Consider the following 27,201-nt stretch of genomic DNA (forward strand, 5'->3'; position numbering starts at 1 on the left):
GCTTCTGGTGCCGAGGTTTCTTGGCCTCAAGCACTTCATTGTCGGCCTCAAGCCTTTCAGAGCAGACTACTGAAAAATTATATCGATGCCGGTCTTCCCAACCTTAAGCTCTCCAATTTTATAGAGATCCAGTTTGCCTACCCTGTCATGCAGGTCCTCCAAGAGCCTCTCAGAAGATGTGGAGAGAGTAGGGCTTAGACTCCTGAAGTAGTCTGCTTTGCTGAAATTGTTGTGGGCTCCGACCCAGTCGGTTCTGGAGCCACCTGAGTCCATCTTCCCTGCTGCGGTTCCTTCTGCAAGCAGTCAGATTTTTTTAGCCAGAGTTTTTGTTGCCACTTGTGGAACCCTCTGCTTTCGAGATGATGTGTTGTCACACTCAGCTCCATGCAAGGGTACCGACAGTCTTCCCCTCAAGCACCGACCTCGGTCTCAGCACCTTCTCTCTCTTTCTATAGTAGAGACTCGCAGCCTCAGGAGCCCCCGTTGGGTGGTCCCCAGTTTTCCGAGACCTCCCCGTCGTACCCTTCCGAGGAGCCTTCTCGGAAGAGGATATGCAAGAGGAAGCTTGTAGACTCCCTGGATGAGTCCATCACTTCAGACACTGACCTCGAGGAGTCTTAAGGGTCACCCAAGTCATCCTCTGATGGTCTCCTTTGTAGACATCTTAGAGATCTCTAAGCAGAGATGTGGCTGGCCCACTGTCACTCCTTCTGAGTCAGTGTACCTGAAGGCTTTCAGATCTCAATCTTCAGCCTCGTGGGTCTCTCCACCTTTCGAACTTTTAGACCTGGTTAGTCGGAAGGTGTGGGAGACTCCTGATGCCGTGGAGCCAGTTCCCAGAAGACCCAATAAAATTGTCTGTCCCTAAAAGATTTTTTTTGTCCAAGGGCATGCCTGTGGATGCCATGATGGTGGTGGCGGCCACTAAGAAGGAGCTAACGGAGACTCATCTGTCCATCTGCAGAATAAGAAGTGTCAAACAATGGATAGATATGGGAAGCATATCTCTACTTCAGTGGCTTTTACACTCAGATCACTGAACTCTCGCTCACATTTTACACTGCTTCTAAGAGATCTCCTCAAGGAGTTGGATGCTCTTCAAGGTACATCTACTGAAAGAGTCCCTGAGGAGGTGTCTGCTCAGTTGTCCACCTTAAATTCCATTTTGAACTTCTCCGTGAGGTTGATCTCTTATGCAGCCGATGGAGCGAGCAGGGCAGCAGGTTCGGGTTCAGGAGTTTCCCTTGGGAGACCTCCTGGATGCGCTTATATAATTTTGTGGAGCCTTTCAAGTCTACCTTTACCAACGCCCCCGTTGACGGTTCCTCATTGTTTGGACCCAGGGTAAAAGATAGTTTTCTCTTTTTGTTCACTCCTGGTTAGTCTATCTGCCGTGGGAGTATGTTTTTCCATCTTCTCTAGACCATATCTCAAGGGTCAGAGGTGTTAAGATGTGGTTCAGAAAGTCCCAGAGATTTTTCCCAGATGCACATGGTGGTGACTCCTTCAGAGGTAGAGGAGGAGGAGCTAATGGTAGACATCGCCCTAGAGGCGGGGGGGGGGTCTGCAAAACCAGGGAGGCTGCGATTCAGTTTGAGGCTATCCCTGTCATCTCTCCTGATGTGGTGCCCGGCTGTGCTTCTCTGGAGCCAGTCGGGGGTCACCTATCTTTGTATCCAGGAGCCTGGCTAAACATCACCCAAGACAAATGGGTACAGAGAGTAATCACCAGAGGTTACTTCATACCCTTTTCTCTTCCACCTCACACTCCCAGGAAGATCCCGGTTGTTCCACCCAATCACAGGGATCAAGCGACTATAGAAGTGCAAAAGTTGCTTGCAGAGAGAGTCATCCAAACCGTCCCTACAGACCAGATAGGATTCAGAACTTACTCCAGATTCTTTTTAGTGCGAAAACGTGCAGGGGACTAGAGGCCCATCTTGAACCTCAGCAAACTAAACTAATCTGTAAAGGACAACAGGTTCCGCATGGTGACACTGCATTCCCTCCGTTAGGAAAAGACACTTGGATGTGCTCCATAGACCTCCAGGATGTGTACTACCATACAGAAATGGATAGAGCATCGAGGATTCACTTCCACTTCCGGCTTGGAGTCCGTCACTACCAATTTCATGCTTTGCCCTTTGGTCTCACTACAGCCCCCCAGGGTGTTCAAGTGTATGGCAGTAGTGACAGCTCACCTGAGATGTCTAGGATTCCAAGTTTTTCCATACTTGGACGACTAGCTCCTGACTGCCATTGCCAGGCATCTCGTCCTACAAACCAGAGATTCCACCATCCAGCTTTGTTCCTAGCTAGGGATTACAATAAAATGGGAAAAGTCTGACATATCACCCTCTCAATTTGTGACTTTTATAGGTGCAGAAATGCACAGTCACCATGGTAGCTCGTCTACCTGCAGAAAATTCAAAACCTCAGACAAATTCTCAGGCTCCTTCCTCTATAAAAAGTCAAGGCAAAGACGGTGCTGAAACTCTTGGGGACCATGGCCTCCACCATAACGTTAGTCCCCTTTAGCCAGATTACATATGCATATTCTCCAATGGCTTCTATCTTCCCAGTGGTCCTTTCAACAACTGCCTTTATCTTGCCACATCATCATAACAGAGTCTTTACAAAAAGGACCTTTGTTGGTGGATTCATCTCGACCAACTAACAGGCACTCAATTCCTTCCTCACCAACCCGTTGCTACTGTGACCAAAGATGCCACACAGATAGGTGAGGGTGGATTATCTAGGCAGGACTGTCCAAGGCACATGAAAAGATCATGAGGCTCACCTGCATATCAGTGTTCTAGAGATGAGAGCAGTGCTTCTAGCGTTGCAAGCACTTCACGACTTTCGAGTGGTCTCTGAATCAGGAAATAGCAAAACAGATGTTCTGCAAATGGGGGACTCCCTTGCTGTGATCTCTTCTGCAGTCCTATCAACTCCAAATGCAGCAGCTACTTCTCCCTTATCCCCTCTCCGGGGGGGGGGGGCAGAGAGCTACGCACTTGTTCACGATTTTCCCCTGGAACTGCTTTATGCTTTTCCTCTCGTATCCAAAGTGATTCAGAAAGCAAAGTTATTGGGAAGCAAAATGATTCTCATTGCACCTTACTGGCCTCGCCAGATTTGGTTCCCCTTTCTCGGGCCTCATCTACTAGACGATCAATGGACTCTGGACCCATTGCCAGACCTCTTGACACACGTCAGGCTCCCTTCACTCCTGTCTCCACACTCTCAACTTGACAGCGTGGCTTCACCAATTCCATCCCTAGTCAGGCTTCATGATTTTTTACCTGCTGTGACCCACATCCTCATGTCTTCACATAAACCTTCCACTAGGAAGTTATACACTAGCAAATGGAGATTTTTTTTTTTGGTCTGGGCTGAAGAAAGGAATGTACATCCTTACACAGCATCCATCCCTATTGTTTTAGAATTTTTGTCTGAACTTTTCCAGCAGTGATCTGCTGCTGCCACAATTGGGGTCCAATTGTCAGCGATATCTAATTTTCATTTGGGTCAACATGTCCCACAGATTGTGTAAAACCTTCCTGAAGGGTGCTACTTTGCTGAGATCCCCTTTTCAGGAACCGCCAGCATCTCCTTGGGATCTAAGCTTTTTGTTGAAGCTAACTTGTCTTTTGAACCCGCTAATTTGTGCCTATTGAAATTTTTGTCTTGGAAGACCTTGTTTCTAGTAGCCATCACATCAGCTAGACAAGTATCAGAGTTACAAGCAGTGTCTATTAAGCCTCCTTATTTGATTTTCCACACAGAGTTTCTCTTAGTGCAAATCCTTCCTTATCCCTAAAGTTTGCTGTCACACTAATTGGAACCAAACCATAGAATTACCTATGTTTTTCCCTAATCATTCTGACACAGCAGAAGACACATTTCATCAATTGGATGTTCACAGGCAGTTATGGTTCTACCTTCATAGGACTAAGGAACTCAGTCAGACTAAATTGTTCATACCCTTTTCTGATTCTAGACTAGGTCTGCCAATCTCTAAAGTGACCCTGTCTAATTGTGTTTCGTGCTGCATTTCCTTCATTTACTCCAATGGAAAAACTCTACCGTTCAAGATTAAGGCTCATTCTACAAGATCCTAGTCTACATCTGCTGCCTTCCAAGCCAGAGTTCCAATTGACAGTGTTTGTGCATCAGCAACCTGGGCTACCCTTCATACCTTTATTGCTCATTACAAATTGTACCTAACCTCAAGGGGTAGAGCCTCCTTTGGTTTCGTGGTACTCAGGAGTATTTTCCCATGAGCTACCCAAGAGTAAGGTGCTAGGGACACTGTCCCATATGTAAGAATGAAGGCAAGATAGGACTACAGAACATAAAGAAGTTATTACTCACCCTAACATTCCATGTTTGTAGTCCATCTTAACCTTCATTCTTATGAACCCACCCACCTACCCCCGTCCTGGAAGGATTTGGAGACCGGTTAGTCTTACCTCGGTAGGGTGGAGACCCTTCATTATTCTTTCTGGATATCCTTAGTTCTGTCTTTCTGTAATTTAGCAGCAAACAAGATCTGGGGATTGTACAAGTGCATTATGGGATACCTACCTATCCACGAGCCAACTAAGAGACTGAGCTTTGTAATAGGCCGAGTCGGAGCCAAGGGCTCCGAACCCATATGTAAGAATGAAGGGCGAGATGGAGTACAAACATGAAACGTTATGTTGAGTACATAACTTTTTTCTGTGTGATTATGCATGTAAACTCAGTGCATTGACAGGAACTTGGGGGCTATGATGTAATAGTTCAAAGCCAGACACTGCACTGTGGTCTACCTAGACGTAGACTGAAAAAAAACAAGATGCAGGGTTCCATGTGGGCAGACTCTGAAAAGTATATAGAATTCAAAGGTGGTGAAGTGGTGTTAAAATGTAGTAAACATCAATATATGATGAAATAAGTTTTTTCAATCTTGAGTGCGGTTCTCCTTTAAGAAGGGGCAAACTCGTTCTGAAGTATTGTGTAGGGGGAGAGGGCTTGTTGGTAGGGGAGGTGAAGCCTGCCGAGTTGATGTCTTGTAGAACTGGCCCGAGTGTGGTTCGATAACCCGTAGGTTTAACCAGACTGAGACAGACGACATCGCTCTAACATTATAACTTTCCCTCTTTTACCAGTACAGCTTCGACTACTGCAGCAGTGATCATTTGAACATCTGCTGTTAGTGTCAGTTTACTTACACAACTGTATTTTTATTCTTTGCTTTGGTAGTTAATCTCTGCTCATTTGTTGCTTACTAATGGTTATAGTAGATTTACTACCGACTTGCCGGCCTGGCTCAACCTTCAGCGAGTCCCATTCACTCATGTCTCCACACAGAAGACATTTATGTTGAGAATGGAACAGGACAACGTCTTACTGTAAGGTAGCGTTGTCACCTTATAGTAAGATGTCCTGTTAGATTCTCAGCTAAAGCGTCTTCTTTGTGGAGACGTGCGTGAATGGGCGTACCTTCGTTGAAGGTTGTGCGTCAGGCCTGGCATGTCGGTACGTAAAAATCTACTACCAGTCAGCGGACCGGAGTTCCGCTGTGGCGACCCCTTACCGGGAAAAGCCGAAAGATACAAATACATTTGTTGCTTTACTGGTCTTTATAGTGCTTTTAATTTTATTGTTTTTACACTAGCCTTATTTTGAGGAATTCTAGCCTTGTCATGCTATAAAGTTTGGTTGATGGTTGGGGGGGGGGGTTAAATTTCCCTTTGTACTTGACACTAGTAGAGGCTGGCTGCGGTGGTGCAGTGGTTAGCGTTGTCGCCTCACACCAAGAGGTTCTGTGCTTTGATTCTTGTTTGGAGCGCCCCCTTTGTGAAGTCTGCATGTCCTCCCTGCTTTAGAATGAGTTTTAAAGACACGCAAGTAGGTGTGTGTCTTCTGTGAAGGTTGGCAGCTAGGCTGGCAACTCTACACCATAAAAACTCAACTGCCAATTAATCTGTGGACCCAGTGATCCATAGTGTTGACCCCTAACGGGAGAAGCCGAAAGACAATTTTTACTTTACACTAGTTGAGACTGCTAGACCTGTGCATTTAAATGAAGTTGTCGTCTGTGTTTTGAGTTCACTGTGGTGAGGTAATTGGTAATTTTTTTTTAGATCTCATCATAGAATATTATACATTTCATAGTTTTTTGTTATAGTCCTTGCATATGGAAAGTGTTGACGAGGCAATGCTGGCTCTGAGAGTAAATGTCACAGGTTTACTGGTGAAGTAGAGACTAGGAGAATAGAATAGGTGGAGACTATATTTGTGCGAACCATATCAAAAATATTGTGACCTCTAGTCAGTCTGTTTACTGACTTGTGAAATTGTTTATCAAGTCCAAACATTTCTGAGCTTACCACTGTGTTAGTGGCATATTTGTTTCAGTCTATGATGTAGTTCAAGTCACATAAGATTTAGTTTTTTTATAGGAATTTCTTGTAAAACTTCCAAGAATTAAACATGATCTGGGAAGGGAGTTTTTAGCATGCTATAATTTGTAAGTTTATTTTGTCCATGATAACTAGAAACTTGAAGTTCTGGTAACTCCGTCAGTGTAGATGAGATGTCAACCCTGACAGATAAGGAGACACCACTGCAGTTTCCACCGTACTGAAGGCATGGTAGCTGGAAAACCCAGGTATGAAGGGGGGAGCTTTCTGTACATTTAAGCCAAGTCTCTAACTATGTGGACATGTTCCAGGTGCAGGAGCCCCTCAAAATCGAGCAATTTGGTAGAGGCTGCTGTCATTGAGAAGGCACCTTAATGTGGCCCATTTATAGTTACATGAATTTGCTAAGTTGGGATATCCATTAGATGGACTCTCCTTAAAAAAGCCACTTTAAGTGGGGGCAGCAAAGGCTTAAGCTAGTATGAGAAAACCGTTGAACAAGAGAGGCAATTCCTTGCACACTAGGCTAAGTACTGAACCCGCCTGAAATGATAGCGACTATTAGGCAAATTATTTCAAGTCATTTGCCTTCACTTTACTCCTAGGCATCCATCTTGGTGAAGGAAATATTCCACTCGGGACCAGAACCAACCTGCGTCCATTGCATGCATAGAAACATCTGTACTTTATCTGTCCTTGATGTCTTTTTCTGTGTTTCACTCTGAGGGTTCTGAAGGAAGAGTCATGTGCGCAGATTTGTGGAAGAAAAGGGAGAAATTGGGTGACTTTGGGAAGTTTGTGTTGCTTCATAGTTTTGCCAGCTTTTAGCTCTTGAAGTAGAAGGAAGGTAAGATCTGATTCTTATCTATGGTTAAGTACACAGCTTTTATTTATTTTACACATTCCTGCCATAGCTCTCAACCTCTTAGCACAAAAATAAAAAATCTGGACAAAGCCAAAAATAATGGAGACAAAGCCTCAAAAATATGGACGAATTTTGAATTCTGCTCTTATGAACTTAAAAAGTTGCTAAAATAAAAGCTCTTGTGTTACTATGCATTTTCTGAAGGATATGAATCCTAAAACTCAAATGACTGTCATTATATTGAATTCATTTCTTACTGATTTACCACAAAAATCCAGAAAAATCGCACATTTTATGAGGAGCAGACCAAAAGTATAAGGCAAATATCTGGGCTTTGTGTGAAAATCTGTACAGTTGAGAGGTATTTCTTGCTGATTCCATCCCTAATCCCCTAGTTAGGGAAGAGAGGCTAAAATTCATCTTATCTAAACCTTTGGAGGCTGCGAAGAACATGCTTTTATGCTTTTTGGTCTCTAGCAGCACAGGTAATTTGCAGTTCTGGGCCTAAGTCCTGTACTGGAGGAGTGATGGCCAGGTTCCACCTTCAGTCCAATATTGCACCCCCTCCCTTATATTGGTAGTCTGGGGTGTATGTTGTAATAGAGGTGAAGTGAGAGACTTTGCTCGTAAGCTTGTTCTAGAAAGAGGCCTTTCTCAGTTTGTACCAAGAAGTACTCTATTTTGCTGATCAGTTAACATGTATGTGGTGATTTTGCCTTTTCTACACTTGAATTGTTCCATCAGTTATTCCTTGGTCAAGATTCATGTGTCATTTTATTTATGTGCATCATAACCTAGTCAAGAGTAGAATTGTGGCCTAGCACTGGCTGCTGAAGCTGCTCATTAAAGTATTTGTAACTTGATTTTCCATTTATTATCTCCTTCTCCGTGGGTCTTGAACTTGGCAGGTTTACCTGTTCACTGTTTGATCCTCTTAGCTCAGCAGCATTGGACGACTTAGGACTTCATAGCACTGTAAGGAGCTATATCTGGTTTTTAGTAATAGTTCATGCTGAGGGAGTTCCTGTTTTCTGATGTTAGGGTTGTCCCCTGAATGAATCTGCTAGGGTATGTTTTTGAGTTGTCAGAAGCCAGATGTGAGATAGCTTTTCAGTAGAAGATTAGCTTATGTTTCCTTTGCTGTAGGAAGAGATGCTTGCAGTTTCCAAACATCTGCTTTTCAAGTGGTTTAACAGTTAAGCAGTTCACCAAATAACACAAAGTTTTCATTGCCAGTCTTTGCAGATAGGCCAGCTGCTTCCATTTATTTCAGTTGTGTTAGTTGTGTAGCCATTTGTGCTGCACCTGTCTTCATTCTACACCTTCGAACACAGTTATGAACTATGGAGTCTGCCTACATTTGGCAAATCAGTCCTTGGAGACTGCCCATGTTCTCTTCCTCCTCCCAACCTGGTTTACTGTTTGAGTCAACCCAACCAAGAACCTGTCAAGATACTTTTTTTGAGATTTGAAGATATACTTGTGTCTAATAGATGCAAATTATTTAAGGGTCAGGAATACTTTCCTCTTGCTTGCTGTAGATGAGTTGCTCTTTAGTCAACTGCAGCTGTTGGATTGCAGTGCGATTTAGGCAGATAATCATCTTGGAGAGAACCATGGCCACAGACTGAAAAACATGTTTGTTTTTCAAGTCTTGATGTTTCCTACATTTTAATACTACTTTTAGACTTTGTGTACGTTTTTATATTTTTAAATGTAGTTAGTCTGCCCACATGGGGCCTAGGAAATTTTTTTTTGTAGTTTACCTCCAAATATCCCACAGTGCGCAGTGCTTGGCTTTAAAATATTACATCATAGCCCCCAAGCCTCTCAGTGCATTGACTTTACATGTGTTTTCGCATATTACCCTGCTTTCTTTTAGTCTCAGGTTTAATTAGAATTTCTTGTTTTTCAATGACTATAAAAGGCAAACAGGGCTAATCAGACAGAACAGTATTGTCAACGCATGAACTTTGTCTCTTGCTGTGAGCCATCAGTCACAGCAGCAAACTGCTCCAATTTTATTTTTTATTTATTGTATTATTCGTTAACTGGGAAAGTCCGACTTGGAACAAGCCAATTGTTAGCAGTGGCCCTGGGAGAAATGCTCCAAATGCATGTCTTTGTAACATGGGTGGAAACTGGAGAACCCAGAGGAAACCCACACGAATGCAGGGAAGACGTGCAGACTCTGCACAGAAAGCACCCCAGCTGAGAATTGAACCGGAGAACCTCTTGCTGTGAGGCGAAAACGCTACCACTGCACCATCTCTTTGACAGATACGAAAGGGCTATGTTAAGGATGAGGGGAGATGAGTTTAAGGACTACAACTCCAGCATAACAAAAGAATGAAATTGGCTGCTTTTAGAAAAAAAAGAAGCAACAGGCGCCAAGAATATTGTCCTGTGTGATTATCCCAGTTTGTCTTTTAAGTAGTCATTGAAAAGCAAGACGTGGTAATTAAACCTAACTGGCTGAAAGAAAGCAGGGTATACGTAAAAACACACGTAAAGTCAATGCATTGATGGGAGCTTAGGGGCTATGATGTAATATTTTAAAGCCAAACACAGCAATAGTGGGATACCTAGAGGTAGAAAAAATCAAGATGCCAGGTTTCATGTGGCCAGGCTCCGGAATTATAAAAAAGTGTAACGAGTCCAAAAGTGGTGTTAAAATGTAGGAACTATCAAGGCATGATGAAGTAAACAGTTTTTTTAAATCTGTGGGTGAGGCTCATTGTAGTGTCAAATTTGTGTTATCTTTTTCACAGGAGGGTGCTTTATGGTGCTGTGGTGTCAACGTGGGAGTTTCCATTGATGGTGACCCTTGTGCAGTTACTTTTTTCCCTTAATGAAGAACCCAACCAATGACATATGGAGGGTATTCTAGGAGATCAACTTGCATGGTAAAGAGTGCCTGTTGTGTCATGTTTGTTCAGTTTCCTGCATATTTGTTTCCTGATTTGACATTTTGGAAGGCTCACCCCCAACCCTACACAACATTCTGAATGTTTAATTTCATTTTCATTCCCAATGCTGCATTGGTGATTGTAGTGAAGCAGAGTTTGGGAAGATGGCAGCTTCATGAATAGCTGTTGGACTTGGCTGCCTTTTGTTGCTTCCTCTCATGGAGTTCTGTTTTCTGAAAAGCTTTCTTCATAGTTACAGCATACTGTAGCCATTTTGTAATGAAGAACTTGGTGAAAATCACTTTTGTTTTGTGGGTAGGTACTCCGTTCTCACTGATTTCTTGTGTCATTTCTAAATTTAATATTTAGGACTGTCAGTATAGATGTCTTTGCTTTACAGTTTAAAATTTAGTACAGTCGACTGTTTCTTGGGTAAATGCTATATTTTGAGAAGTTTTCAATGTTTGAACATTGTATTGAAACAGTACATTTCATCTAGTTAATAGTACTTGTCTGGTTTTTACAGCAGTGTATGAGCAAAAGATTTAATGCAGCTGAACAATCTCTAAGTTTGAAAAACATTTGCAGTGATCCAGGTAAGTTAAAGGAAAAATGTTATTAACACTTAAGAATGGGTAAGCTAGAGGAACAATGTTATTGTTGACACTCAAGAATGCTCCGTTTTGTCCACTGATGAGAATTCATTGACTTTACTCATACCTGTGTATTGATAGGAAGAGTCTCGACCCTTTGTGCTTTTTCCACAAAAAGCAAATTGAAATTCTGATTTTAGTCACTTTGTTTATCCTGTGTTTAAATTTTTTTATATTTCTGTGATCATACTTTGCAAGATAACCTGTTTACCATTCTTTATTAACATTGCTGTCTGCCATGGTATCAAAGGGTTATCTACTTGGAGTGGTCTGGGTGTTGATGGACTAGTGTAATCACAAAAAGTTACATTTTGATCTGACTTCCGTTATTGCTATCCTTGATTGATGGAAGAGCTTCATTTACTTAACAGCATACTTCAAGTAATCATTTTCGTAGATTTACTGCTTATTGTTAGATGACTTATGCCTGGAGCCATGGAACTGGAATGATTAACTTGGTAGATAATGTAATGCTTTATTTAGGGTTGTAGGATGGTCTGAAGGATTATAGGTATATCATTTGAAAGGATACGGTTAGACAACCAAAGCTTTAAAAGATTGACACTTTATCGTACTGGTGAGGAAACCAACATAAAGAAAGAAAAACAAGATGTACTTCTATTCTTATGTTGCAGTATTCTTGTGGGATTTTTCTCCTCAGGCGACCTGTACATCAGCTCCTATACAAAAGCTTCAGCTTGGCTGTTGCAGCTGCATGTGACATCTGTATCCAAAGACCTCAGAACTTTTCAGCCGCAGATGACTGCATTGTGTGTTTCGCTCCTTCACCGCTAATGTCTAAAAAGCTAAGTACCCCATTGGGGATGTTCTTCGTGTTTCACTGTTGCAGTCATTACATTTGGGTAATCTGCTGGCAGGGTGCCCTCAGTCGGCCTGAATAACAAAGTCTTGGGTCCTGCATGGGTTGCTGTCTCCTCTTCCATGACGTCAGGTCATCAGGGGTATAAAACATGCAGCCGACGCCATTTTTTTCAGTCTTTTTTGCTGCACGGTGCCCGAAGCAGAAGCAGTTCTCAAGTGCCAGTCTGCAGACTCCTGAAATTTTCCTATTCCAGTTTCAGAACCAAAGTCTTCAAACTAAAGCTAAGTACCCCGTTGGGGAAATTTTTACTTGCTCCTTACTGATGTCAGTAAAAGTTATTAATTGCATTACTTGTGGGAAGCAAATACCTCATAAGGATTTTCATTTGTACTGTATTCCTTGCCTAGGCCCTGATCACAACATGCCTTGCTGTCAGTTTTGTGCTAGATTTAACCAATGCACTATTAAGCATCGGTATATTTTTGTTTCTAAATATTTTGGTTCAAGATTTAACTATCTTGAAATGTCGTCGGTTAGCAATCCGACCAACTGAGTTCACAAAAAACGCAAGGAAAGAGACCGTCGAGGTCCAAAACAGACTAAGCTTCTCCTAAGCCAGTTGCCGGTTTGCCGGTACTCATTGAACTTTCGCAGCCCTTGATACCTGCTACTTTTGAGTCGCAGGCCTCTACCGAGACCCATTCGGAGTCCAGTATGCCGTGATATTCTCAGAGTATTGAACCCGTGGATGTCTCTCAGTTGGATGGGTCTGGAGCCGCTGAGCAGGCACCGGCGTCTGAGGGTGTTTTCAGGCCTCAAGGTCAAAAACAACTTCTAAAAAAAAAACGACGCATGAGCGTGCTCAGGCCCCTATGCGTAAAAAACAGATTATCAAAATGGATGAGGATTTGATTACCTTGATCAGGGGGTTCCCAACCCCCCCCCCCGATAAGAGGCCTAGGCAAGACACTGATTATGAATCTTCAGATCAGGTTTCCATTTCTTCTGATAAGGAATTTTCTGTTCCACCCTATGAGGATTCTGATGCAGAGGAATCCATCCCATCTGCATCTCCTCCTGAGGATTACTCTTTTGGTGAGACTTTGCATACTTTAAGGGAACATTTTCACTGGGTGATTCAGGACTTCTCTGAATCAAAAAAGAGGCTTAGGGATTTCCTTCTTCCTCTGCATAGGCCTTTGGCAATACCTCCTGTATTAGACATTGTTGATGAGGTGTTCTCGGAATCGAGCATGGCTCCTGATTCCCTGCCTCCGGCTCTTAGTAAGCCAGACAGATATTACAGGGTTCTTGACTCCCACCAATTTCTTTTCAAAAATCCTGCTGCTGATCCTGAGACTATTTCTCAGGGTCCCAAGGGTGTTAAGGCTTCTACAGCCAAAAATCCTACCCCTTCTGATAGAGATTCCAGGGCGCTGGATCGATGGGGTAAGAAGGTTTATACGTCTGCAACCTTGGCAATCAGGGCTTTAAACTGACAGTTTCATATGCTTAAATATCAACAGCATGTTATGGGCTTACTGAAACAGAAAATGATTTCTGATTGTGTGGAAAATAGTTACAGGATTTATTGCATTCAGCAGAACAGGTTGGAAAGCATACTTTGTAATGTGGTTTTGATTCCTTGGAGGCCTCTTGTAGGGCCGCCATTACTGGATCTGTCATTAGAAGGCATGCCTGGCTCAAGGAGCAAAATCTTGCCTGATCATGTTAAAGCTAAATTGTTGGGTGCCCCTTTGCAGCATGATGATCTGTTTGGTAATAAGGCAGAAGAGGTTTTGAAGAAAATGGAAGACCAAGCTAAATCTATGCAAACTGTAAAAGATTTCTTGCAATTTCAGCCACCCAGGTTCAGTAGGCACTGGCCTACTAAATATTGGTCCCTTCCTGTGTCCAACAGAGCCACTCAGGGCAAAAGACTCCAGATATCAATCACAGGGTTCTTACAGGTCGAAGCAATTGCGTGCCTCCACCTCCAAATCAGGAAGAAACAAAGCACAACCCTACAGTAAGCAGTCTCAATGACTTTCCTCTACCATCTCCAAGCACTTCTCTTTTGGCAGCCCACTTGGGGGGGGGGGGGGGGACTGGCGCTTCATGCTCAAAATTGGCAGTTAAGTACCCGGGACAGGTGGGTATTAAGCATATTATCCCAGGGGTACAGATTTCATTTCCATACTTTGCCAATTACAAACAAATGGCCGAATCTGCCACAAAACCAGTGGGCAGAGGCCCAGAAACAAGTCATGTCCCTCATGGATATGGGGGCTATTCAACCAGTACCAGAAAAGGAACAAAGACAAGGATGTTCATCGTGTTACCCTGCTGCAGTCATCACACTTGGGTTATCCTGTCATCAGGCGGTCCCGCAGTCTGCCGGAATTCCAAAGTATTGGTCCGGCGTCGGTTGCTGTCGCTTCTTCCCTGACGTCAGTGCGCCAGGGGTATATATAATGCAACAGACGCCATTTTCTTCAGTCTTTCTTGCCGCACAGTGCCCGAAACAGAAGCAGTTTGCCAGTGCCGGTCGGCCGACTCCTGAGATTTTCGAATTCGAATTTCAGACCGAAGTCTTCTATAAAGCTAAGTACCCTGTTGGGGAAACTTTTCTTGCCTCAGTCCGATGTCAGAAAAAGTTAAGTTGTATTTCTTGTGGGAAGCAAATACCTCATAAGGATTTTCATTCTTATTGCATACCTTGCCTAGGCCCAGACCACGACGTCACTTGTTTTTGTGCTAGGTTTAATACGCATACTATTAAAAGACACTTTGATTTCGCACGACACTACAGTAGGAAATTTAACTACACCATGCCGTCTGAGCACCCGACTACCGGTGTGCACAAAAAACGCAAGGATAAGGACAGACAGCCCAGGCCTAAGCCAGATTCTGAGGCCTCGGCTGGTCCGGTCTCCGGTCCTCAGTGAGGCTCCGATGCAGCCCCTGACTACCGCAGATCTGGAACCTGAGACTGCTACGGAAATTTTGGCGGAATGCACCAGGCCAACGCAGCCATTTAGTTCAGGCCCTACCGACGACATTGCTGCAAAAGACGTCTGTGCTACAGAAACGCCATCGGTTTCTGAAGGCGTTTTCAGACCGACTCAAACCATTAAAACGTTTTTTAAGACAGACTCCTACTTAAATCTAAAAGGACTGCACTTCATTCTCCTGTTCAAGGCCCCATGCCTAAGAAACAGATGCTCAGAATGGCTGAAGATTTGATTTCTTTAATCGGGGGTTCCCAGCCCCCTCCTGACAAAAGGCCTAGACAAGAGGAAGATTATGCATCCTCTGAACGTGTCCATTTCTTCAGACTCCTCTGAGGACCAAGATTACTCCTTCTCCCCTTATGAAGATTCTGATGCTGAGGATTCTATTCCCTCAGCTTCTCCTCCTGAAGACTACTCCTTTGGGGAAACTTTACACACTGTGAGGGAACATTTTCACTGGAAAGGTCAGGGCTACTCTGACTCAAAGAAAAGGCTCAGAGTTTCTTTTACTCCCCCAACACAGACCACTTGCCATCCCACCAGTTTTGGACATTGTGGATGATGTTTACTAACCCAGACTCTCTACTGCCTGCTCCGGCTAAGCCTGACAGATACTATAGAGTGTCTGATTCCCACAAATTTCTTTACAAAAGCCCTGTAGCTGACCCAGAGACCATCTCCCAGGGTCCCGAGGGGGCCAAAGCTTCTATGGCTAAAAACCCTGTACCTTCTGATAGGGATTCCAGAGCACTAGACAGGTGGGGGAAAAAGGTTTACACCTCAGCCACACTAGCTATGAGGGCACTGAATTGCCAATTTCACATGCTTAAGTATCAGCAATTCCTAATCTCTCAGTTAAAGCAAAGAATAACCACTCTCCCTCAACAATCTGAATTGAAAGAAGTACAGGATCTGTTGCACGCCACTGAACAGGTGGGCAAACATACCTTACAATGTGGGTTTGATTCTTTGGAGGCCTCTTGCAGAGCAGCTGTCACTGGGTCTGTTATACGTAGGCATGCTTGGTTAAAGGAACAAACTCTGCCTGATCATGTTAAAGCCAAACTTCTAGATGCTCCCTTACAGCAGGATGTTCTTTTTGGAGTTAAAGCAGAAGAAGTCTTAAAGAAAATGGAGGATAAGGCAAAATCTATGCAGACAGTCAAAGATTTCCTACAGGTACAACCCCCTCGCTTCAGCAGAAATTGGCCAACAAAAAATTGGTCCTTTTCAGCTACTGACAAGACCACAGAGGGGTAAATACAGACGTCCAAGGGGCGGAGGACAACCACAAGCCCAGTATAAACCTCTCCAATGGGGCACTACAACACAGAAGGGAGGAGAAGACCGGTCCCAATCCACCAGAAGGCAAACTCAATGACTTGCACCTCATCTGACCAAGCAATACTCTCTTGGCAGCCCCCTTGGGGGGAAAACTCGCACTTTTTTCAGACAACTGGCACATTGTAACAAAGGACAAATGGGTCCTAGACATAATTTTACAAGGATACAGATTCCATTTTCACACCTTGCCAATGAAAAGAGGAATGCCAAACCTGCCACAAAATCAGTGGGCAAAGGCACAAAAGCAAATTACAGCTCTCATGGACATGAGCCATTCAGCTGGTACCTACTCGAGAGCAAGGCCAAGGATTTTACTCAAGACTCTTTCTAGTGCCCAGAAATGACTATGCCTGGAGACCAATTCTGGACCTTTCAATTCTAAACACTTACAAGTACCCAAATTCAAGATGCTAACACTACAGCAGCTTCTTCCCATGTTGGGCAAGGAAGCATGGCTAGTAACGTTGGACCTCAAGGAGGCATACCTGCATGTCCCTGTGGTTCAACCCATTACCAATTCTCTGCACTGCCCTTTGGCTTATCTACTGCGCCCAGAGTCTTCACAAAATGCCTGGCACCAGTAATTGCATACTGCAGACAGAGAGGAATTCAAATATACCCATACCTGGACGACTGCCTCATCCAAGCAGAAAGCAAAGACAGACTGCCTCATCCAAGCAGAAAGCAAAGACATTCTCTTACATCATCTGGCCTTTGTAAAACATCTACTAAACTGCCTGGGGTACACAGTGAACGAAAATAAATTAACTAGTACCCTCAGAAAAAAATGACATTCCTGGGTGCCAGTTTGAATACAACGGTCCAGAAGGCTTATCTTACGCTAGACAAGCAACTACAACTGACTCAATATTTCAAGACAATGGCAACAAAGACCCAATTAACTGCAAGAAAAATTCTGCAGGCCTTGGGCTTCATGGCATCTTGCATACTAATAATACCATTTGCAAAGCTGCATATGAGGAAATTACAGTGGTACCTAAAAAGCGTATGGTCTCAACACAGCCACAGCTTGGACACAATGATCTCTCATTCCCTGCCTACAACAGGAATTTCTGTGGTGGTCTCAGGCATGTCACCTCAACAAGGGTCAGCCTTTCACCTTGCCCCCAGCCAGGCAAACTATCACAACAGATGCATCAGATTACGCCTGGGGGGCACACATGGCAGGACACTGCATTCAAGGCGTATGGACTGCAGATCAAAGAAATCTGCACATAAATCAAAAAGATGTTAGCTGTACAGAAAGCTGTGACGGCCTTCAAGGATCTATTACATCCAGGACAACTTACAATAAAGACGGACAACACCACAGTAATGTGGTACATAAACAAACAAGGGGGTACACATTCCTACCCTCTATGCAGGCAAGCAATGATCTTATGGAACACAGCTCTGGCTTACCAAGTTCAGTTACAAGCTCAATTCCTGCCAGGACAGAAGAACACATTGGCAGACGACCTCAGCAGAAACATCAAGGATCCCCACGAGTGGAAACTAGATCCTCAAATATTTGCAATGATAACTCAAAAATGGGGCCTTCCAGACATAGACCTGTTTGCCAGTCCTCAAAACTATCAACTAACAAAATTTTGTACAAGGACACTTCACCATCAAGCTTGGAAAGTGGACGCACTCTTTCAGTTGGAGAAACCTGACAAGTTATATGCCTTCCCTCCATTGCCTTTCCTCGCAAAGGTACTTCTGAAAGTCAAAAAGGAGAGACCACGACTGATTCTCATAGCCCCAGATTGGCCACGCCAGCACTGGTACCCGCTATTGAGGAATATGGCCCACGGCCCACCATGGATATTGCCACAAATTCCCTATTTGCTCACACAACAAAACAATCAGATTCTTCACAGCCAGCTCAAAACTTTAATCTGGCTGCATGGCAAATCAACTAAACATCCAGCCAGCTCCTCTTTCCCAAGCAGTTCTGGATGTTATTCTGGAAGCCAGGAGGCCAAGCACCAGGAAGGCTTATTCAGACAAATGGAAAAGGTTTTGTGCCTGGAACCAAGCTAAAGGCCAAGACACAATTCAGCCTCACATGCCTCACATTCTACAGTATTTAACTGAGATGTTGCACAAAGGACTTTCTTTTTCCTCCATTAAAATCCATGCTTCAGCTATTTCAGCCCACTACAACACGGATCCACCTTTATTTTCGCATCCACTTTTAAGGCAGCTCCTCAGAGGGGCAAAAAACATTAGACCACCCAGGAGAGCTCCTACACCAACATGGGACCTCAATTTTGTTCTGGAAAAACTAACACTACCTCCCTTTGAACCAGCTTTCTCTGCAGATCTTCAGTTCCTATCATGGAAGACTGCCCTGCTGCTAGCAATAACTTCAGCTAGAAGAGTCTCAGAGCTACAGGCACTAATGGTAGTGGAACCTTTCCTCATTTTTCATCAAGACAGAGTTTCTCTACAAACTAATCCTTCCTTTATGCCTAAGGTGGTTTCCAGTGTGGCTTTAAATCAAACCATCCACTTACCCACCTTCTTCCCAAATCCACAGAACAAAGGTGAGAGACTCCTGCATTCCTTGGACATTCACAGGCAACTTCGTTATTACTTGGACAAAACTAAGACTCAGAAAATCTGACCAGCTCTTTGTATCCTATGCTACAGCTTCTCAAGGGAAGGCTATATCAAAGCAAACCACTTCTAAATGGATAGGTCTTTGCATACGTTTCTGCTATACCCATCATGGAAAACTCAGTTCCTGCTACCATTAGATCCCACTCTACCAGGGCAACAGCTACTTCTACAGCCTTTCTCAGGGGGGTTCCAACCAAGGAGATTTTAGAAGCTGCAACTTGGAGTTCAGTACACACCTTTACCAAACACCATCACTTACCTCTTTACTCTAAGGCTAGGGCGGGCTTCGCCACTGCAGTTCTGCCGGGCCTTATAGCCTCCACTAACCCTCTGATACCTCCTCCCATCCTTAGCTTTGGGATTCAACCCAAGTGTGATGACTGCAGCAGGGTAACACGATGAACATAGTACAGTTTTGTACCTACCATAAATGTAGATGTTGGAGTGTTCACCCTGCTGCAGTCCAGGTTACCCTCCCTCCATCCCCTCTGATCTACTGGCTAAATACCTTACTGATGTATTTGCTTATAGCTGAAGGGATTTTGTGTTTGTGCAGAGGTTGTTCAATTTGGTACTAATTACTGACCACCTTTTTGGGGGCACCTGACATCTGGGGTAAGAAAAACTGAAGAAAATGGCGTCTGTTGCATTATATATACCCCTGGCGCACTGACGTCAGGGAAGAAGCGACAGCAACTGACGCCGGACCAAGACTTTGGAATTCCGGCAGACTGCGGGGACCACCTGACGACAGGATAACCCAAGTCTGATGACTGCAGCAGGGTGAACACTCTAACATCTACATTTATGGTAGGTACAAAACTGTACTTTTTTATTCAAGACTTTTCCTGGTACCCAGAAAAGACAATTCATGGCGTCCAATACTAGACTTATCGATTCTGAACACGTTTCTCGACATTCCAAAATTCAAAACGTTGACTTTACAACAGCTACTGCCTGTGCTAGGCAAGAATGCTTGGTTAGTAACTCTAGATTTAAGAGACATGCCTGCATATCCCAGTAAGGGAATCATGCAGAAGATACCCCCGCTTCAAAGCAGGTTTTTTGCATTACCAATTCTCTGAACTGCCCTTTGGCTTATCTACTGCGCCCAGAGTCTTTACAAAGTGCCTGACACCAGTAATTGCGTTCTGCAGACAAAGACGCATTAAAATTTATCCTTATCTCGATGATTGTCTCATTCAAGCAGAGGACAAGGACACACTTCTTCAGCATCTGGTGTTTGTAAAAAGGGTTCTAGCATGCCTAGGGTACACCATAAATGAAAAGAAATCACAACTGGTACCCTCTCAAATAATTACATTCCTGTGTGCAAGCTTGAATACAACTGCCCAGATGGCTTACCTCACGCCAGACAAAGGCAACTGACAACATACTTCAAACAAATGGCAACAAAAACCCAGTTATCTGCAAGACAAATTCTGCAGGCTTTGGGGTTCATGGCATCCTGCATTCTACTAATTTCATATGCGAGACTGCATATGAGGAAACTTCAATGGTACCTAAAATGTTTATGGATTCAACATTGTCACAGCCTGGAAACAATGATTCCTCTCGTTCCCTGCCTACAACAGGAGTTTCTTTGGTGGGCAGAGACATGTCACCAAAACCAAGGGACTGTCATTCACTCTGCCCCATGCCACCCAAACCCTAACTACAGACGCGTCAGACTATGCTTGGGGGGCCCACCTGGCAGGGAGATGCATTCAGGGCAAATGGAGCCCAAACCAAATGCATCTGCATATCAACCAGAAAGAAATGCTATCTGTTCAGAATGCTCTGACAGCCTTCAAGTACTTCATCCAGAACATCTACTGATAGACTGACAACACCACAGTTATGTGGTACATAAACAAGCAGGGAGGTACACATTCCTACCCCCTTTGCAGACTAGCCATGGCCTTGTGGAACACAACCTTGACTTGCCAAATAAATCTTCAAGCTCAATTCCTGCCAGGAAAGTAAAATACTCTGGCAGATGACCTAAGCAGAAATCTTATGGACCCGCACGAATGGAAACTAGATCCACAAATCTTCAGCACGTTAACACAGAAATGGGGGATCCCAGACATAGATCTATTTGCCTCTTCCCAAAATTATCAGTTGGACAAATTCTGCACAAGAACTCATCAGAAAAAAGCATGGAAAGTGGATGGTCTATCCTTCAGCTGGAAAAAATTCTGCCTGTACTCTCCAAGGTCTTAGTAAGTCAGGCAGGAAAAACCAAAAATTATCCTAATTGCTCCGGACTGGCCACGCCAGCACTGGTACTCACTTCTAAGGAATGTCACACCTTCCTCCATGGTACTTGCCTCGGATACCTTATCTGCTGTCTCAGCAGAACTATCAAATTCTGCGCACTCAGCTCCAAACTCTGAATCTTGCAGCATGGCTAATCAACTAATTATTCAAACCACACCCCTCAGTAAATCTGTGATGGATGTCATTTTGGAAGCCAGAAGGCCTAGTACTAGAAAATCTTGTGCTGATAAATGGAAGAGATTCTGTGCTTGGAACAAAGCACAAGGAATAGACACAGCACAGCCCAATATTCCTCAGATTTTACAATATTTAACTGAGATGCTTGACAAGGGCCTATTTTTTTCTTCAATAAAATTCCATGCGTCTGCCATCTAGGCTCATTACAACAGAGTGCCTCCCCTCTTTTCTCATCCACTGTTTAAACAGTATCTTAGAGGGGCCAGAAAATTAATGGCCTCCCAGGAGAGCACCAACTCCTGCATTGGACCTCAATTTTGTGCTGGAAAAACTCACCCTCCCACCTTTTGAACCAGCAGCTACTGCGGATATAAAATTTCGATCTTGGAAAACAGCTTTTCTTTTGGCAGTCACTTCAGCAAGAAGGGTTTCAGAACTACACGCTCTCATGGCAGTGGAGCCTTTCATTATATTTTACCCGGATGGGGTGGCCCTCAGGACCAATCCTTCTTTTATGCCTAAGGTGGTATCCAGTGTGGCTTTTAACCAGACCATTCACCTGCCAATGTTTTACCCAAGTCCGCAGAACAAGGGGGAGCCGGATTCTGCATTCATTGGACATACACAGACAACTAAGATTCTACTTAAACAGGACCAAATCTGTAAGAAAGTCTGAGCAACTACTGGTAGCATTTGCTGCAGGATCAGAGGGGAAGGCTATATCAAAGCAGACTATTTCTAAATGGATAAGCCACTGCATTCGTTTCTGCTATTTGCACCATGGTAAACCTGTGCCCAAGGGGATCGGATCCCATTCCACCAGGGCTGCCTCTACTTCAGCAGCTTTTCTGAGAGGGGTCCCAACCAAAGACATTCTAGAAGCTGCTACTTGAAGCTCTGTTCATACCTTCACAAAGCATCATCATTTACCTCTGTTCTCTAAATCCAGGGCAGGCTTTGCCACTGCAGTCCTGCAGGGCCTTATAGCCGCTCCTAATGCTGTTTAGTTCCATCCTCCCGGCCATAGCTTTGGGGTTCTACCCAAATGTAATGACTGCAACAGTGAAACATGAAGAACGTAGTACAGTTGTGTACACTTACCATAAATGTAGATGTTTGAGTGTAGTCACTGTTTCAGTCCGGGTTACCCACCCGTCATCCCCCCATTCTACACCTTTTCTTTCCTTCACTATACTCAAAAGCCTTTGTGGTGTTTTTGCTTTTAATTGAAGGTGAAGTTTGTTTCTAAAAGTGCATATTTATATTTACAGTTTATTTATATATAACATTTCCCCATTTGGGGGGCACCTAATATGTGGGGCAAGAAAAACTGAATAAAATGCTGGCGGCTGCATGTTTTATACCCCTGATGATCTGACGTCATGGAAGAGGAGACAGCAACCAACGCAGGACCCAAGACTTTTGATATTCTGGCCAACTGAGGGCAACCTGCCAGCAGGTTACCCAAATGTAATGACTGCAACAGTGAATACACTCGAACATCTACATTTAACACAACTGTACTTTTTTTCTTATATTTTCTTGCTAAGCTTGGTTTGTTGTAGTTAGCCATAGCTGATGACAACAAAAAAGGGTAAATGCCAATGCGGGTGCCACATTCCCCAAAAAGACTCGCACGACTGCTGTGTTTTTTGCTTAGGCCAGGAGCATGATCACAGCGCCTGCTCCATTTGCCAGGCATTTGTACCAAAGACCCTGCTCAGCCGCCTTTAATCTTTATTTGGAGAACCAACGGCTTAAACGTTTAGCCCTTAGGATGGATCCCAACTCAGAGGTATCAACAGAACCCTCCGCATAAGGTCAAGATTCCTAGGCCCTCTTCCTCTGTCGCTCCACTACCGGACACCCCGCCATCTTCTGATTCAGGAGTTGAGGGTGCTCGGAAGTACAGTCTACTTCAGCGGTGACCTTTGTGGAAGCCGTTTTGCAGCTGACGACCTGTACATCCCCGGAGCCAGCCCAGATCCCAGCTACCGTCGTGGTCGAGGGGGAACCAGACTTAGCAGAGCCTTCGACTGGGATCCCTCCTCTAGAAGCTACTTCTGTTGTATCGGCATCCAACTCCAGGCCTATGCCTGAGTCCACTCCATCCAAAAGAAAACAAAAGGCCAAACATTTAACCATGACTAAGGAAGGCCTACCCGACTGTCAGTCCTTCATTTCCTCCTTGATGCATGCCTTTATGGCACTTAGGCCTTCAGCCTCATCTCCCTGTACTCTACGACTGCTAAGCCCTAGGCCTGCTTCTGCTGCTTCTCTCCCCCCTCCCACCTCTCAGGATGGGGAAGAAGAGCAAGACACTGATTTACTCCTCTTCTGAGGAATCTATCTCTTACACCTCACAAATTGCTTCCCCTCAGGAGTACTACTCCCCAGATGAAGAATCTGTTGAGGGAGATTCTCCTCCAGAGGATATTACATTTCGTGAAACTATCACCAAAATGAAAGAACATTTCAAATGTGACGCACCTCAAATGCGTGAAACCCAGAAAAGGTACTTTGAATTGTTACAGGTAAAATCCCGTCCACCTTCTGCTAATCCCACCTGTCATCCCTGCATACTTGCATGCTTTTTTCCTCTGCATCTAAGACACCAGACTCTCTGCCACCTGCCCCTAAACGCCCAGACCGCTTTTACAAGGTGCCTAAAGATCAAAATTTCTAGTCAACCCCCCCCCCCCCGGCAGACACAGCTGTAATTGCCAAATGTCCGGTCAAACAATCCAGACTCATTCCGTCTGCCTAACTCTTACCCACTGACAAAGATAGCAAATCTATGGATAGAATTTGTATGAAGGTCTACACCTCTTCCACTTTGGTTTTTAGAGCCATCAGCTATCAAACTGTTATGACCAAATTTGCTTTAGACCTGGTCTCTCAAGCTGCCACCTTACTAGCCAGTACTCCTGACTGCCCCTCCTAAAGCTGACATTTCTTTAAAACTTTCTCTGGCTGCCCAAGTAGCTAGACACTGTATCAGATGCAGCTATGATGCAGCTTGAGGCTTCTGCTCGCTCTGCGTCATCTGCCTCTTCTCAGGAGATATTCCTGGCTTAGACTTCAGCACCTACCAGAGGACGTTGTCTAAGATCTTGGATGCTCCCTGTACCCCAATTTCCTCTTTGGAAAACAATCTACAGATCTGTTCAAGAACCTGCAGGAAAACACTAAGGAATTACAAGACATAAAACATTTATTGGTGTCCCCCTCCTCAAATACTATAGGAACTACCTGGCCAAGGCCAAGTTTGTCAGACGTAACCCAGCCCCTGCTGGATCTGCCTCTTCCAGGCTTAGAAGAGATACAAGACTACCAACCTCTTCCAGAGCAGCTGCCCCTCAGCCTCCCCCTAGGCAGCTCTTTCAAGACAGAGGAGGCCCCATCAGTGGGTGACTGCCTTGCCCCCCTACCCCACTCTCCCCATCTGTCTCACTGCCTGCCCTTTTGGAAAGCTATCACTACAGACAGATGGGTCTTGGCCATCTTCCATAAAGGTTACTTACTTTCCAGCCCTAAGAAAAATTCCCTTTCCCCCAGAAATCAAAGGCATTTTTGCCACGAGCCCTGACAGTCCTTCTAAACTTGGATACCGTAGAACCTGTGCCCTCAGCACAGGAAGGAAAAGGCTTCTACTCTAGACTGTTCCTGGTCCCCAAAAAAGACTGACCATGGAGACCTATTCTAGACCTTTCCTTCCTAAATCTGTTCTTACAGGTGCACACCTTCAGAATGCTGTCACTCCCAAGCCTCCTTCCTCTCATACCTTCCATGGCTTTCATGGCCACATTGGGCCTAAAAGATGCTTACTTGCACATTCCCATACCACACTCCCACAGAAAATATTTACGTTTCTCTGGACTCTCATTTCTGATTTACTGCCTTACCATTTGGTCTGTCCGCTGCCCTCAGAGTACTCACAAAATGCCTGGTACCTGCCATTGACCCATTGCAGAACACAGGGAATTCAGATTTAACCTTACTTGCACGACATCCTGATCCTGGCAGACTGCAAAGAAATCCTTTATGCCCATCCGGTATTCACTATGTCCCTCCTTCAAAACCTGGGGTTTATCCTCAACCTCCCAAAGTATTCCTTAATCCCCAGACCTAATGAAGGCTTTTCTACCCCAAGACGGTCAGCTCTCTGACCTCCCATTTCAAAGCCCTGCTTGCACCCATGTACTCACTGCAAGGAAATTCCCAAAGGACCCTGGGCCTTATGGCAGCAGCCATCTATATGCTTCCATTTGCCAGATTGCATATGCAGAAGCTACAGTGGTATCTAAAAAAGCATTTGGTCCCAACACCAGCATCCACTGGAAGAAGAAATCACACATTTACCCTGCCTAAAGGCAGAAGTCCACTGGTGGATTCAACAAGTACAGCTCAATCCCAGCTTTCCCCTTCAGCCCCTACTTCCAAATCAGGTAATGCATACAGATGCATCAGACTCTGGCTGGGGAGCCACCTTAGCATCCTACAGGGTTCAAGCAGCATGGCACCCTTCACTGAAGACTAAACACATCAATGTGAGAGAAATGACAGCAGATGATGTCCTCCTATTCCTATGTTGCAGTATTCTTGGTGTGGGATTTCCTGCCTTCAGGTGACCCGTACATCGGCTACTATAAAAAAAGCTTCAGCTTGGCTGTTGCAGCTGCGTGGGACGTCACACGTAGGGCCATAAACCAGGGACCCTATGTGTGACATTTGCACGCGCAATCCTCAGAACTTTTCAGCCACAGACGACTTTGTGTCTTACAATCACTCTAGAGACGTCAACTCTATTATAGATAAATAACCCGTTGGGTTTTTTGCATTTCTAATATTTTACCAATCTTTCGTATTGCTTAGGCTTGGTTGTTGTAGCTTTGAGCTGATGTCAGGTAAAAAGGGAAAGTGCCATTATGGGTGCCAGGTTCCCCATAAAGGATGCCCATGACTAATGCGTTTTCTGCTTAGGCTGGGAACATGACCATAACGCCTGCCCTATTTGTAAATCTTTTGTGCCCAAGACCTTATGTAGCTGTTTGGCAGCTCTAAACCTTTACTTAGAAAACCAGTGCCTCAAACGGCTGGCTCTCAGGATGGATCCTGCTTCAGAGGCCACCCATGAACCTTTGTGTAAGAAGGCCAATATGCCTAGGACTTCGCCTGCCGCCCCACCATCTACCGATATAGGAGTTGAGAGTTTGGTGGATCCGTCACCCTCCCTCTCAGAGGCTGCTACGCAACTGACGTCCAGCATGTCCACGGAGCTTTCCCAGACACCACCTGTCGATGAGGTACCAGATTTGGGGGTCATTCAACCGGGATCCAGACCTCTGATACAGACACTGCCCAGCTCTAGACAGACTGCAACCAAAAAGAAGCAGAAAACTAAACCTATTTCACCTGCTTCTGAAGCCCCTTCGGACTGGGAGGCCTTCACCTCCTCTCTTATGCAGGCCTTCTGCCTCACCAGCAACTACATTGCCTCTGCTAAGCCCTAGGCCTGCCTCTGCTGCTTCTATTCCTATGGTCCCCCTCCCTGAGGAAGAAGGCGAACATGAATCTACCTACTCTTCCTCGGATTAATCCATCTCTCATGCATCCTAGATTGCTTCTCCCAAGGAATATTACTCTCCTGATGAGGATTTTGTGGAAGCAGATTCTCCTCCTGAAGACATTACATTTGGTGAAACCATCACCAAAATGAAAGACTACTTCAAATGGGATACTTCTCAGATGACAAATCCCAAAAAGATGCTTTGAACTGCTGCAAGTGGAGTCCCCCTCCCCTTCAGCTGCCCCCCCCCCCATTCTTGCTGCATACTTGGATGCATTTACTGCAGCCTCTAGAACTCCTGACTCAGTCTCCTGCACCTAAGCGCCCAGACAGCTTCTACAAGGTGCCAGAGGAACACAAATTCCTCATAAAGCCACATTTAGCAGACCCAGCAGTGATTGCCCCTGCCCCTGATAAACAGTCTAGGTTGCTACCTCCTGCCTCCCATTTGCCCAAGGATAAAGATAGCAAATCCATGGAATGAATAGGCAAGAATGTGTACACTTCCTCCACTTTGGCCTTC

At 44.6% G+C, this 27,201-nt stretch overlaps 1 protein-coding gene across 1 annotated transcript in view; it reads left to right on the plus strand.

The window, feature by feature from the left end:
- NXF1 (nuclear RNA export factor 1) overlaps positions 1–27,201 on the plus strand; it is a 1,877,750-nt gene that overhangs the window by 655,595 nt on the left and 1,194,954 nt on the right. The window contains exon 5 of the mRNA XM_044075370.1: positions 10,714–10,783. Within this exon, the coding sequence (XP_043931305.1) occupies positions 10,714–10,783 (70 nt within the window). The remainder of the gene's footprint in view (positions 1–10,713; positions 10,784–27,201) is intronic.

Source organism: Protopterus annectens, chromosome 6.part1 (genome assembly GCF_019279795.1).
Source record: "Protopterus annectens isolate FY-2018-M chromosome 6.part1, PAN1.0, whole genome shotgun sequence".
Classification (NCBI taxonomy): domain Eukaryota; kingdom Metazoa; phylum Chordata; order Ceratodontiformes; family Protopteridae; genus Protopterus; species Protopterus annectens.